The sequence below is a fragment of the Labrus bergylta genome, chromosome 14, assembly GCF_963930695.1.
Source record: "Labrus bergylta chromosome 14, fLabBer1.1, whole genome shotgun sequence".
Taxonomy (NCBI): domain Eukaryota; kingdom Metazoa; phylum Chordata; class Actinopteri; order Labriformes; family Labridae; genus Labrus; species Labrus bergylta.
Window position 1 is genome coordinate 22,975,390 of NC_089208.1, and position 15,286 is coordinate 22,990,675.

The 15,286-nt window shown below is 43.2% G+C and overlaps 2 protein-coding genes across 4 annotated transcripts in view; both read left to right on the plus strand.

Annotated features, from left to right (window-relative positions):
* Nucleotides 1-2,000, plus strand: part of atp2a3 (ATPase sarcoplasmic/endoplasmic reticulum Ca2+ transporting 3) — a 50,246-nt gene extending 48,246 nt beyond the window's left edge. Inside the window, exons 19-22 of one of the 2 annotated variants that reach the window (XM_020650437.3) lie at nt 977-1,094; nt 1,226-1,343; nt 1,482-1,515; nt 1,636-2,000. In XM_020650437.3, coding sequence (XP_020506093.1) covers nt 977-1,094; nt 1,226-1,343; nt 1,482-1,486 — 241 coding nt within the window. In that variant the 3' untranslated portion in view covers nt 1,487-1,515; nt 1,636-2,000. The remainder of the gene's footprint in view (nt 1-976; nt 1,095-1,225; nt 1,344-1,481; nt 1,516-1,635) is intronic. The other variant, XM_020650436.3, reaches the window with a different exon arrangement.
* Nucleotides 2,001-13,373: 11,373 nt separating this feature from the next.
* Nucleotides 13,374-15,286, plus strand: part of camkk1a (calcium/calmodulin-dependent protein kinase kinase 1, alpha a) — a 65,599-nt gene continuing 63,686 nt past the window's right edge. Inside the window, exon 1 of one of the 2 annotated variants that reach the window (XM_020650439.3) lies at nt 13,374-13,967. The gene's annotated coding sequence lies outside the window, so the exon portion shown is untranslated. The remainder of the gene's footprint in view (nt 13,968-15,286) is intronic. The other variant, XM_020650440.3, reaches the window with a different exon arrangement.

Sequence of the window (15,286 nt, forward strand, 5' to 3'; positions counted from 1 at the left end):
TCACAAACATCGACTCCCTTTTTAGTGAATGTGGAGAAGAATTAAAGCTCAGACACACGTGAGGGAATGGAAGAATGCTTGTTTTGGAGGCAGAATGAGGGGAAACTCCCCGTGTGTTTTTGCCAGGTTTTCTCATGGAGAGAGTCTGCCCGAGGCTCCCTGTAGAAACAAACACCGCTGTGTCATTCAGGACAGAACCGAAGGATGGGAAACGTGACAATAAAGAGATACATGACCAAGGAAACTGTTGCATAGACCCAGCACAGTCAGGAGAAACATGGTTACTGTCAGCCATCAGAGGACAAAAACATTTAGTGTTGCATTCAAGGTCGTCTAAGGATATTCAAATTAATGTCAGTTTATGTCAGGACTCTTTTTTTTTTTTTTTGCTTTTTTAGAACAGTCAGTTCTGATAAAAAAATAAATAAATAAAAATAGGTCAGCCATCTGGACTTTAATATATAAGTCTGATCTGTAAAGCTTTGACTTTAAATGTGTTTACATGCACATTTCTAATCTTTACACAGAAGTAGTGTTTGTCTAAATGAACACCATAATGTAATGAAGTCTTCCATAATCGATGGCTTACATAGCTGGCAAATTAAACGGCGATTTAAAATGGAGCCGCCCCTCCATGACATTCATAGTAAAGGTGAAACATCACAGGGATGTAAATATCACACCTTGAAACTTCAATCTGAATAAGACTTAAAATAAACACCTGCAAGTTCAGTCGTTTCCTGCATTTGTCTCCATTTTTGGAATTCCCTTCTGTGTCTCATGCTAAATGATCAAAGGGTCGTTAGGGTTTTAATAGACCTGGATTATTTATTTAATTGTAGTAAAGTTGAAACACAATGGCCTTTGTTTCTCCTCTGCAACATGATAGAATAACTTGTATTTAAGTCCCTGGTGTAAAAGTTCAACCTGGCATGGTCAACATGTTGTAATCTCTGAACTCTTCTCCCCCCTTCAGTTTGTCAGAGAACCAGTCTCTGATCAGGATGCCTCCCTGGGTCAACATTTGGCTTCTGGGCGCCATGATCCTCTCGCTCTCCCTCCACTTTGTCATCCTCTACGTGGAGCCTCTGCCGGTGAGTTCTCAGCTTTTGAACCATTGGAGAAAGAAATCTTACTACTGAATACATCTTTAACTGTAGTTCTGTTACCGCCTGATACATTTTGAAGAAACGTTTCTGACTTTTGGACTCCTTGTGTCCTTCAGTTGATCTTCCAGGTGACCCCTCTGCGCTGGTCCCAGTGGATTGTGGTCCTCAAGATTTCCATCCCAGTCATCCTTCTGGATGAGGCACTGAAATACATGTCTAGGAACCATCTAGAAGGTATGCACAGCCACTGGTCTCTGACCGTCCTGCAGTGAAAAGTGATGCTATCAGTTTGAAATATTATACATTTATATAAATAAGTGATTTTCCTGACACGTCTTATCTGTTCTTTTCTCTGCTGCTTTCCTTACTCAGCCTAAACTCTTTTAATCTCACCTTCTGTGAAAAGGTACTTCTTCTGAACCCTTTCATGCCTACTTATCTTTCTGGTAAAACTCTCACCTACAGACTGGAGAAAGTAGGTGCTACGTACGCTAACTCATGTTTTTTTTCTCTTCATCTCCGGCAGGTGATGACGACAAGAAATACCGCAGGAGATGGCAGCTGAACTAAGACCTCTCCCTCAACACACTCACACACTTAGACACACACATGCCTTCCCTCCTCCCTTTACGAGCTCGGAACCTTTTTCTCTCCCCTGTCCTCGTTCCCCGCTCCTGCATGACCGACAAAACCAACCACCACTAGAAACGAGCAGGGCTTGCATGCGAGCGAGCGTGCAAGAAAGAAAGAGAGCATGTGTGTTACAGCGAGCATGGCTTTGTGTGTGTGTGTGTGTGTGTGTGTGTGTGTGTGTGTGTGTGTGTGTGTGTGTGTGTGTGTGTGTGTGTGTGTGTGTGTGTGTGTGTGTGTGTGTGTGTGTGTGTGTGTGTGTGTGTGTGTGTGTGTGTGTGTGTGTGTGTGTGTGTGTGTGTGTGTGTGTGTGTGTGTGTGTGTGTGTGTGTGTGTGTGTGTGTGTGTGTGTGTGTGTGTGTGTGTGTGTGTGTGTGTGTGTGTGTGTGTGTGTGTGTGTGTGTGTGTGTGTGTGTGTGTGTGTGTGTGTGTGTGTCTGTCTTTATAGTTTCCAGAGCAAGAAACAACTGCAGACAAAAAAAAAAAAAAAAGTTCAAACCACCCAGGCTCTGCTTTTTAAGGATTTCTGCTCATTGGGTTTTTAACTGTACAAACACAGACTTTTCAGGGAGGGAAGAAGAGGGAGGACAGGGGACTAAAGGTTGATAATATCTGGGATGGGAAGGGAGGGTCTTTGAACTTATCACAGAGACTGAAAGACAGATTGAGAGGCACGTCATAGAGAGTGCAATCGCTGGTGAAAGAGAAGAGCATCAGCAGGAACGTTGGAGGTTGAAAACAGCCAGCTCTGGAGGCGGGATGAACTGCGTAGAGAGCCATCGTACCTGCAGAAACATTATGCGGAGGCAGCGCCCACGGTGATGGCATCGGCATTATCAGCTCAACACCTCCGTATCTCCGGCCAGTTTGTCACAGCGCAGCTCGTTCACTGCTCGTCCTCTTGCTTTGTTGTATCGCTGCAGAATGACTCTCCTTTTGCTCTCTCTCTCTCTTTCTCTCTCTCTGTCTCAGAGGCAGCTGTGGGTGGGGGGGTTGGGGGGTTGGGGAGGGTTGGCGTTATGATGTTGTCGGGCTCTTATGTCCGGGTGTGGCGATGTCGCTCTGTCTAGAAGGTGTGTGAATAGCTTTACGCTGCTTGGCCCTTTCCTTCTGCTCTTAATTGGAGGAGCTGAGGTCAGCTCACAGACAGAAATCAAATAAAAAAAACATATAACATATAAATAAATAAAAACCAAACCAGCATATCAGTAGTGTAGTCGGCCAGTGCACCCAGCTGGTCCTGTTAAGCCTCACTGTAATGTCCGTCTGCTGTGCTGCTATCTGACTTTTAGCTGTCAAGAATCTGTTTTTTAAAGGGAAACATGGAGAAGAGCGTGAAGCTCCGGGACAGTTTGTGCAGACAAACCGTCCCAGAGCTTCATGGTTTTGATCCCTCTTTGTGGTGCTTTGCACAAGTTTCTATCCTCCTTGAACTTTTTCTACATTTGGTCATGTCACAACTGCAGCTCTGAAAAGACTTTAATCGGGTTTATAAGCAATTAAATGACTGAAAAATGAAACAAAATATAAAAAAAGGGGGAAATTAAAACAGTTTCCTCGTTAGATGAGGTGCAACCATTAGTTTCCATCAGAAAAACGTCTGCTTCATGGACTTGTTGTGACACAATCATGAAAAACTCCAAGGGGGGGTGAAATCTTAGGCAGGTGGTTGTAGTTATTCCTTACCCTGCACCAGCTCTAGTGTGTGCGTGTGTGTGTGTGTGTGTGTGTGTGTGTGTGTGTGCGCGTGTGTGTGTGTGTGCGCATTTAGCCTTACTTGAATTGATTTGACTCGGTTAGCTTTACAGTCTTTGAATCGCACAAATAATTTAGTTAAATTAAGTTAAGGAATGTCAACTAAAACGGCTTGATCGTCTCACTTGCTGATGTTTCATTTAAATCTTAAGCACATGTTTCATCATCCATGCCTTATAACGCCCACTGCACCTCCACATTGAACATGTGGTCCAAATGAATGTGTTTCTGCGAGCCTTTAATGACCCCGCCCTCTCACACGCGCCCCCACAGAGACGTCCACCCTGATCACTGAGATCTTAAAGAATGCCCGCTCAGTGTGAGGTGTGTGTGTGTGCGTGTGTGTGTGAGAGGAAACCCTCTCTCCGTTGTCGCTTTGTGCGCTGCTCCCTCGGCTCCTCCTGCTCTCTCAGTGCTTTAGCGTCTCACCTGGGTATCGTTTTATAATGACTTAAATAGAAATGTATTTGACTGAACGAGCCCTCAGGGTTTGGATTGTGTCTTTAAGTCTTAATTATGGGTTTTTGTGTGTCGGGCCCTGGTGCTCCGTGGACTGGGTCAGAGGTCTCTCTTTGCTTCCGTGTGCGTGAGAGGGGCGTGCACATTCAGTAAACCGCTTAGTAAGAGAAACAGAAAGTAGGATCTGCACACTCGGTCGGTCCCTTTGGAGGTTTTTTTTTAAAGATAAAGCAAATGTTGAAATGATCTTTCTGTAAACTACTCTCACTCTGAGTTCCCGACAGACTGTGCAGAACTTTCTTCTTCTTCTCTTCTCTTCCTTTTCCTGCTTCCAGACTTGATGTATAAAACATGTTCCAGTCGTGTGACTTGGAGCATTACTTTAAATCTAAGGGACAAATCCATCCTTAAACACTTCAGATTCAGTGCACGGTCAGTGACAAACTTAAGATGGCGTGACCTCGTCATATTTCCAACCCCTCACTCTCTCTGGAGTCATTTTTTTTTTGGGAAATCACAGCAAGAAATAAACTCACACAGAAGAAATGACAGGTTATAAATCACAGCCTCATCACTGGACGCGCCTCAGAGGAGAGTGGAAATAAATCTGGTGATCCGTTTTCTTATTCTGGTCCAAATAGTTGTCTCTTCGGAGTTCATGACTAAGTAGCAGGTGAAGAAAAATGAGTTGTTGCTGACACTGTATTTCTAATTTTGTGTTCTTGAATCGTGTAGATAACTTGCTTACACAAACAAAAAAGACTGTACCTCACTTGTGTAAAGAAAGTGCTGTTAGGAACATCCATGCACTTCATCTCCCTGCAGCTTAAATCAATATAACTAAACAAAGACTAAACAATCCTTTCTTATCGTTTTTTTATTTTTTATTTTTATTTTTAAATCTGTCAACACGGATTCACCTGTAGTTCTCCTTTTTCGTTCTCTAGCCTCTAGTGGTTGGAGTTGGCATTACAATATCAAGCCTTTTGAAATATCGGCCCAAAATCTCTTTGTCCACCTGCACAAAAATGTGGAAAAATCATCCAAGAATTAGTTGTTTTCATCTGGATCACCCAACAGTTGTTTGTCAAATTTGACAACAAAAAAAAATCCATAAATCCAGAGAGCGCCGGATAGTGTAGCGGTAATGTTGCATGCCCCGTGTACAGAGGCTATAGTCCACGACACAGCAAGGGGTGGGTTCAAATCTGACCTCGAGCCTTTGTTGCATGACGTCGCCCCACTCTCTCCTCCCAACATTTCCTCTCTCTCTTCAGCTGTCTGATCCAATAAAGGCAAAAAAAATACACAAATTCAGAAAGTTTATGCCGTCTAAACTTTCACCACATATTGTTCTCTCGGAAATTAAACGATTCAGATATTCTAATAAGAATTTGAAAATGGAATCACCAGATTGTTTTCTTTAATCCGGGTCCTGTTTACTTTTAGTCCGAAGCTTTAAGGGTGGAACGTTCCTGAACATTTCAAATAAGAAGCTGGATTTAGTCATAAATCACAAACAAAAAAACAGCCTGATTAGATCGCACTCACGTCCAGGTCTCACATATTCGTTTTCTGACCACCATGAAGTGAAAGGTACCCCTTAGTCCAGACCAGCAGAGATCCCCCAAATCCCCCATCCCCGTCCCAGCTTTCCACGGCTCTGTAACATGCTGGCGCCCCCGGCCACCGGGCACTATAGGTGTGTGTGTGTGTGTGTGTATAGCCTTGTTATTTACTACTGAATCCTCAGCTCTGTACAGAAGACGAGAGTGTGACCGCATGGAACCTTGTTACTGTAATAATAACCTCTACAGTATATGATATTTAATTTTTTGATAACTTCCATCAGTGAAACCTGCTCGCCAACCACACAGTCCAACTCACCAGTAACCGTTTTCTGATTTCCCCTCGAGCACACGGCATCTAAGGATCTCATTTCTTTCTTTTGTTTTGTAGAGTAGAGAGGTTTGTTTCTTCTTCATTGTTTCGGTTTTTACAATTCCTGGGGTTTTGTGTCTTTTACTGTAGGTAGAAGAAAACGTCATAAATATGTTTAAGATAGACAAGAGTCATGCTTACGCTAATAAATGACGACGACGATGATGATGATGATGATGATCAGTGATGGTTATCCGGTGAGAGAATGTTGGAAGAGTTTGTGAATGAACTGTGTCTGGTTTACACTGAGCGATAAGCAGTGATGAATCCTGGGATATGAAGTTTTCTGACTGTACTTTGAAGGGCTCGGCGTGGATGCAGGCTCTAGAGACCCCCTTTGACAATCCTCTTCAGTCCAGCATGGTACTCAAAGTCCTCTACCATCTGCTCAAATAAAAAAACAACCTCTATTGATGATCGTGCTCGGGCTGGTATCAGCACCATCCGGCTCGTTCTGGTCCGTGCTCTCTTTGTCTCGTTCAGTCTCTAGAGCCCGAGATCCACCTCTGAGTAATTAAAGGATTCTCTGCATTGCCTTGTTAATATTAATTGTGGACACATAATTTTATAAATGACAAAGACGTGGAAAATAAAGATAATTTATCTTGTTATTTATTCAGAGCTTGTCTTCTTTTCATGGCCTTTTAAATATTTCTGCTCTTTTCTCTGGACAGGAAAAACTCCAAATCAAAACTGAGGATGGAGAGATTTATTTTTAAATGATTATTATTCTGCGTAGCTGTGACAGGCCTCTTTCTGGTTTCCTTTAATGATACAGGCCCTTTCTGAAAAGCCACAGTTCAGTATGGAGTGCAGACTGTTCAGTAGACTGAACCCTTTTTTTTTTTGGGTCCACCTCAGTAGACTGAACATTTCAGCATGGATGCTAACTTTCGGGTTTTGTGCAGTTTGGTTCAGATGTATCCTTTCAGGAAAAGATCAGAAGCTAAAAGGAGTTTCTGTTTTAAGCTCTAATTTGACAAACCGTCAGAAACATGAAAAAACAAGACTTTAGTTGACCCAAAAACGATTTCCATTAAAAGACAGAGCGAACACAAACAACCTGAAACTTCAAGGTCATCTTCAATTCTATAGCACTTTAAAAACAAACCAAAGTGTTTCACAGAAATTAAGAACATACAAAAATAAAACACCAGCTGAAAGATCATCACACTGTAAGAATATGAAGTGTCGGTACAGGACCATCACTTCCACATGGAGCTTCACAGCCAGAGTTCAGAAGAGAGAACCTCAACTATCTTCTTCTTCTTTTATCTCAGAAAAAAAAAGACACACACACAAACACCAAACGGAGACAACAGATCTTGTTTATTATGCATTTTCTTTTTAAATATATATTCTTTGGGCCTTTTTATTGGCTCAAACACCTGAAGACAGATAGGAAATGTCTGGAGGAGAGAATAAGGGCTGACATGCAGCAAAGGGCCGAGGTCAGATTTGAACCCACAGTGGCTGCGCTGAAGACTATATGACTCTTTCTCAGAATTTCCCCTTGAAGTTCAGACTGGATCCTTGTAAAGATGAAAGTTATTCACAAAGCGTCTAAGCCCGTCAGAGAGCTCCTGAAGGAGAGAGACTATGAGGAGGAGTGAAGGAGGACTCTTATGAGGATGAAGAGTTTCTCAAGCGGAGAAGAGAACAGAGAAATGTTCTGCAAACTCTGAATGAAGAATATTATTGAGTCATAGTCGGGCTGACCGTGCTCTTAATTTTTACTTTTAACAGTTTTAGTAAAGCTGAGCAGTAACACTTTATGTTGACTAAATAATAACTTTAGCATTTTTTTAAAAACGTGTACTGTTATTAGCTATCACTGTGGCTTTTAGCTACACCAGATAAGCTTGTGTCAGTAATTGCCACTGATGGTACCTCACATAAAACCACTTAAACTGAAGCCCAAGCAACCATAGCAATACTTTTAAAAACAACGATCCATCTTAAAATACTTTCAAACATTGTTTCACTGTTTCCTCGTCATCTGAAAGATGAGTCTGAGTTTAGACTCTGAGCGATCCTTTGCTAAATGTTCTCTCTCTCAGTTAAATTCACCTGTGACTCCATCTTTTTCATAAAAAAACAAATTAATCATCGATGGGACATCAACACGTCCAGATAGGTGTTTAAAATGTTTAGACTATCCTTAAAAAACAGACTTTAAAAAGCTTGTTAAAACCTTCAAACACACATCAGCTGTTTGTGCAACCTGTATTTTTCAACTCCTAACCTCTCTTGCTCACATCAAATGTGTCTGTCAAGATGGCAGCCATTTAGAAAACGCAGACCGTAGAGAGGCTGGGACGTCCTTTGAGGGCCCAGCAGGTTACAGTTTGATATCTGAAAAGGTTTTAGAAATGTCCTTTGGGGATTTATGTCCCCCACAGAGAACAGACACGACAGAACGTACAACACAATTAAAAGTAAGCATGTGTTCAGAGGTGCTGCTTGTCAATAGGAAAAAGCAGGCAACTGCTCGGGGCCCCAAGCCAGTAGGCGGCCCCCAAGGGCTGACAAACTTTAAACCACAGCAGTCGCTCAAAATGTGGAACCCTAAAGGGGGCCCCATCTGACAGCACTCGCTCTCCTTTGAAAACCAACATTTGTCAATGAAAGATCTGAAGGGAAATGGAGAGAAAAATATCCGTCTGGGAGTAAGAGGAGGGACACTGGCAGACATGATGGTGATGGATGCAGGTTGGAGGGGCCCCCGATGATTTTTTGCCTATAGAGCCCCAACAGACTCTAGACTCACCACTGCTTGTGTTTGGCACGCACTGAAGCCCACTCAATTCAACAAAACTGGACCAAACATCATGAGCTTCCACTGATGAGCACACTTCACTTTGTGATAACAGCTACACATGTGACATGTTGAATCACATCCCCACATGACTGATTGTTAATCATCTTAATGGATTCTACTTCAGAGCATCTGAAATAATAATGATGATAGAACTGCATGGATCAATGAGGCTACACCACATTGTCCCTTTTTCACCAGCAGGGGGAGATGCTGCACCACTCTGTCTGCACAGGTTTGCGGTCATCTCAGGATGTTTTACCTTTCTTCTACTAAAGAACACCTTTTTGTTTTTGTAGGAGTCTCTGCTGTTTTTGTCGTCTGCACTAATGCTTACACAAACAGATCCTCTTCTCCTCCATAAACACAGACAGCGATCACTCCGCACCTGACTAAACAAAACCCAACGCACCTTCTGTACACCTGCGTGACAACACAGCCAGGGCTTATTTAGTCGTGCTTCCTCGCATCTCATGAGAGAGAGTGACACGTCATCTTCTCAGGGGAAGTTTCTCTGAATGAAAGTGGGGTCCCAGGGGCTGCTGGGAAAATAGAAGAAGAACTAATTAGTATCAAGGTTGTTATTTCCATCCCTGAGCGTCAGAGGGACGCAGGATGAGGAAGGACAGCCAGGGAGATATCCTAGAGGAGTATACACACTCAGGCAGGTGAGTGCAGCGTACAGCTCAACATGGAGGCCCGGGTGTCTCGCATGGAAAAATGTAAACAACAGAATATCAGTTGAAGTTGATCACAGGACTGAGAGATAAAGACAGACGAACAGTCAACTTCCATTACCACCAAAGAACAACTTAGGCACGTTTCTTTCAACAACAAGGAAATTCAAAGAGCTTCACACAAGATGTCACCAAGAGCATCACGACAAAGGGCAGGAGAACTCATTAAAGACAGAGTCAGTAGCTTCTTCCTACAAAATAAAATACAGACTTATCATAAGTAAAGCTGCTCCATCGTCCCTTCTGGGCCTCCATACATGTGTGGTGGTGACTGTGTCTGCAGAGACATATGTCCTCTGTCCTATGTCCTTGATGCCATAGATCAGTCACACAGGTACAAAAGTGTGAAATAGAAAATGTGTTCTTGTCGTCTTAAGTTGAATTGAAGTGACTCACACAGCATCAAATCTGCTTCAAATCAAACTTCCTCTGAATGAACTGCATGCTCTGCTAGATTAAAGCAGCATATCATACGAGGACAGAAGCACCCCTACGAAAAAAAGCATGACAAATATCTGTGATAAGGACTTTTTCAGTCTGTTTTTTTTACTATATTTATTTCGAGATAAAAGGAAGGAACAAATCAATTGGACGTGTTGATGAAGCGGTGATAAAACTCCAGAAAAGACACAAACAGAGGCTAATCTGGGCTGAGGAACAAAAAAAAACTTGACGTCGAAAGCAAATGAAATCCTGTTTTTCTTCTCTGTGATTCACATTAAATAATGTTAAACCAGTGGGATAACTTTTTCCAGAGAAAAGACTTTGTTGTTGTTTCTTCCTCCCACACATCGTTAAATACATCATGAGAATGCCTCGACCCGGGCAGCAGTCGCAGATGTTTGATAAAGATCAGCTCCTGCGCTGTGCCTACATTTTTTACACTTTCACTCTGATGTGTGTGGACTCGCTCTGCACACATGTGAGGCTGTGCTCAGTCTGATTTAACTGTGACTCATGAGAGAATAAACAGAAGCCTTGAGACAGAAACGGCAGAAAAGCACTTGAGATGGGGGAGTTGGGGGGGGGGGGGAGAAGTTCGGCCTCTTATCCCACAGCGTCAGTGCTGTGCTGCGAGGAAGAAACTATTGCCAAGAAACTACATGAACTTCAAATGAACTTCCCCCATACACGAGGGCAACAGGGAAGTGCTCCTAAAGCCTGTCTGTCCCTGTCTATCCGTTACCCCAGTTTAACAGGTAACAAAAGTCTTAGTGTTACAGGATTATAGTATATATCAGTTTTCAAATCACTTATTATTCGGCAGTTAGAAAATCAATCAGTGATTTTGCCAACATAGAGCCATCCATCCAATATCATTTCCATCCCCTTATCAGAGGTCAGGTAGCGGTGGTAACAGGCAAAGTTAGGTCGCTTTCACATATGAAGTTGGGATGATTCGGTGGGATTCAGGGTTTAAGTTGCAACAGTTTAACCCTGCCTAGTTGGGACTGTAGCTCAGGTCAGTGGCTAATTCCATCGAGCCAAACGCTGCACTATGACCCCGAAGACAACAGAGGGACAGTGGAAGAATGGCAGCTCGAACCACAGCGCAGTTTGTCAGGATATTGATCTATTAAATGGAGATTACGTTTTATGTCGGCTGTGTCAGGTTAAACTGGACGTTAACCTCCAAGGAGGACTGAAGCCTGATGTTATTAGCAATGCTATCTTTAGCCCCGCAAACTTAATTGACATTTTTGTTGTTTATTCTGAAGCATCTGGCCAGATTCAACAACACAATGCCCATGCACTTGGAAGCGAACCAAGACCCACATCTTCAAGCAGACTAGAGTTTGGTTCTTTGGTCTGCACCAGAGTTCGTTTCAAACAGACCCAACAGCTTAGGTGTGAATGCACCCTAAGTCAACCCAGACTTCACCTCTGTCTTTAAAGTTTTCCAGCTCCTCTTGGGGGATTCTGGAAACTCATTTCAGCTGCTTCACTGTCACTACGCAAAGCTCATGACCGCAGGTGAAGATTTGAACGAAGATCAACAACAGTACATCGCCCCCACATTACTGCCAACCCTGCACCAATCTGCCTGTCAGTCTCACAGTCCATGTGAACCTCAGTCATGAACAGGACCCCAGGAAACTTAAACTCCTTCACTCTGCCCGGAGGGAGCAATCCACTGCAGAGAACCTTGGCCACAGACTTGGAGGATAGAGGTTGACCCTTCGATTGTGTTTGTTACTGCAATGTTCATGTTTGGTTTTGTAGCTCTCAAATATTTTTTTGTTTGTTTTTTTGTTTTTTTGTTGTTGTTTTTGTAAACGCTGCTGTTTAAGATTGCTGCTAACGAAGTTTCGTTGTGTCCTTATATACAATGATAATAAAGATTCTATCTATCTATCTATAGATAGAATAAGGCAGATAGAAATAGGCGTCAGTTTTAATTGTGTGTCATTAGCTAACTCCTCACATGGAAAATACCTTAATGCATAACAATCACTTTGTATTCAGTTTTCACTATATGGTTACCAGTTTAGAGCCAGATCCGTCTTACTCTGCCTTAAGTTGTAACAGTCTCAACTTTAACAAACAGATTGCTAGTATAGTAAATTATTTTCTTCAAAGACATGCAGCTACAAGAAAACACAACAATCCCTCTCTGTTACAACAGGAAGTAATATTTGTACAGTCGATTGTTTTATCCAGACAGACTGAATCATGTGACGCCTGCATGTCTTACTCTACCACTGACACACAATCCATCCTCAGACTGACTTCTTGTGAACACCTTGTGGAGGGTGTCGTGATTATGTGCTGCGTATAGTATGCATGTAAAGATTACAGAGTGTCCTCAGTTATCACAGCGTGCAGCAGCATGTCATCGTGTGCCTGCTGTCATCCAGCTCAGACAACGTTCCATTACATGTCAAACTGAGAACACACAGGAAAGGGATATGTTTCATTAAAGAAAGAAGACACGTATCTCTCTATTTAGGTAACCATGAAGCATGCACTGCACTCTATAACAACAATGATAACACTAACTGTGTGATTTCATGTGGCTTTTTAGACGTCTGAATAAGGGTGATGGGGGAGAGGGGGGCAGGCCACCCCTTGGATCTGCGACTGAAAAACATCAGTACAACAGAGAACGGATTAAAAAACAAAGAGAAGACAACAAACAAGCTTCATCTTCACTTTGTATCCAACCAATTCTTCAGTTTCTTTTCCATCTGTATTCTTATTCCTGCTAAATATGTAATACTTGGATCTCTTGCTCTCCCATAGATTATACCAACAACAGTCTGATGATGTCATAAAAAATCTATCACATGGGGGGGGGGGCAGTCGCTCAGTCTGAAATTGGTCTTGTAGCTGGAGAGGTGCCACTGCCAGTCCACTTCCTGAGCACTGCCGAGGTGCCCTTGAGCAAGGCACCAAACCCTCCCACCCGCTCAGGAGCGCTCACTGTGGGCAGTCTGACATCTCTCCATCAGTGCATGTCTACAGGATCCTGTTTGTGCATGTGTGTGTCACTCTATGTGTGTGTAGCATGTTCAATAACAGAGTGTAAAAACTGAATTAATAAAGTATATTGTCTTCTTCTTGACTTGACTACCACTGGGAGATTACAGTGAGTGTGTATGTAGGCTATGTGGATGTCCAGGATGTGTTCACAAAACACCCGATTAGGGGAAATAAAGGGTTAAAGCATATCCTCTGAATGAAGTGATTTTCATGTTTATAGTTGCTGAATGTTTCTCGCACAGGAAAATACAGAGCAGTCATTGATTGTAATGTTCCCCTCTGAAGAGAGAAATGACTGCTCTGCTTATCGTCACTAATTGATCAGACGTTCATTCCAGTTTTGTCAGTTTGGGAATACATGAGAAATATGGCCAGAAGAGGCGCTAACTTCACTTCTGCTCTGAAAACACTGTGGTCAAGATTCAACAGAGGAGCAATGAAGAAAATCATATGTAGCTCCTGAAAATGTTCAACGTGTTTACATTTTGAAACGGGCTATACTCCCTGCATGTGTCGTGATGTAACGGAAGTTAAGACACTGCAGGATATGTAGGTGAGCTGAACCATGGCACACATTTGCTCCTGCTGCAGGAACAGGGCGGATCTTAGGACCCGTGGCTTCATGTCTTGTAGAATAATAAAAGTTGGGGTTAACCGTGTGCTGCCGACGCTTCACAAAGCAGCCAGCAAAGTGTGTGTGAGGCAGCGGTGCAACAACAGCCGGCTGATTTGCAGGCTGTGTGTGCATTAAGCCACTGTGTGTGTGCGTGTGCGCGCGCGCTCTGACGGGCTGGTCCGTCCGTGTTTTCCGGAAGAGAAGGTGTGAAACATGGGACACATCTGAGGTCAGCAGCTGCCCGCCACACATGAAGCTTAGCGGCTCGTCTGTGCCTTGACGCCCTCCTGATTGTATGCGTGTTCATAATCTGCGGTGGACGGAATCACGCAGGCTCCGTGCGTCCAAACGGGACGCCTTTGGACCCCTTTAACAGGAACGCTTTAAAGGGGCTCGAACACACCCGAGCTGCAATTTGGGTAAGTGAAACTTTTACGATCATCCCATCTGTAGAGCGTGTGTGTGTGTGTGTGTGTGTGTGTGTGTGTGTGTGTGTGTGTGTGTGTGTGTGTGTGTGTGTGTGTGTGTGTGTGTGTGTGTGTGTGTGTGTGTGTGTGTGTGTGTGTGTGTGTGTGTGTGTGTGTGTGTGTGTGTGAGAAAGGTGAATATATCGCTCTCGTGCTCTGCAGATGCAACAATGCACGTGTTTTATTGTTTGGAGAATTGCTCGGAAGGACATTGACTTCTCTGCAGCTGCTGTGGATTTGAACCACTTTACGCACAATGCACCATGAAACTGGAAGCTGCACTAAAACGAAGCATGCACGCAACGCAGGTTCTGTGCCAATGTCATGATCCGTGTCATGCACCTGTCGTTTTCTACTGTCGCCGCACCACAACAGAAGTTTTGTTAGGGGAGCGGGATCTCATCAGGGACCCAAGTGGTCCTCAGTGTAGCAGGTCTTCCCTCGAGTTGTAAAACAAGGATTTGCACATTGATTTCCAGGGATGTTTTGATCACAGGATTCCCCCTCTGCCTATAAATATCGACATGGGATTGGGAAGAAGTGCTGAAATGATTGATTTACATGTCAATGACTACGGACTGATTATTATCTTTTTTTGCTTCCTGGTTACAGCTTCTCAAATGTTGGGATTCTAAACAGTGCTCTCTGTATTTCAGATTAAATATCAGTAATAAATAGCTTTTTAATAGCTGGTGACCTCTTGTGTAAGGTTAACCTGTCAGCACTACATGTGTTGACGTTAATCTACATTTGTGATTTTGATGAGGCCTATGTTGTTAAATCAGCTCATTCAGCAGAAAGTTACTCACGTTTTCTCTGTCACAAAAATCGTTTGTCGCTGCTCTACGGTGACTTGGTATCCAATTAACAAAAGCCAAGGCTTCATGTCTGCCTCAAGTGGTTCTCATTTCCCCGGGTGGGCACCTTGTTTAATCCCTCTTTCCTGGCGGCTCGGGGCTGAATCGTTCCTTTGATTTGCTTGAAAGGTGACTTCAAATTGAATCATCTTTGTGTTTTCTGCACCTTGAAACACTGAAGGCATCAAAGACGTTCAGCAGAGAGTCGGCACAGTGTCTGCTCAGCAAAGAGGAAACCCACTTTCAGTTTAGGCTGGGAGACTTTGACAGTTTGGTGATACTTTATATATTCACCAGATGATAATTTAAAAGAAAACAATCTGCTGAGCTGGCCCGAGGCTGAATTGCAAATGTGCTGATGTGTTTTGTGTGTATTTCTTGCTGAGCAGTTCCACTTGCGTGTCGAGGGTTTAC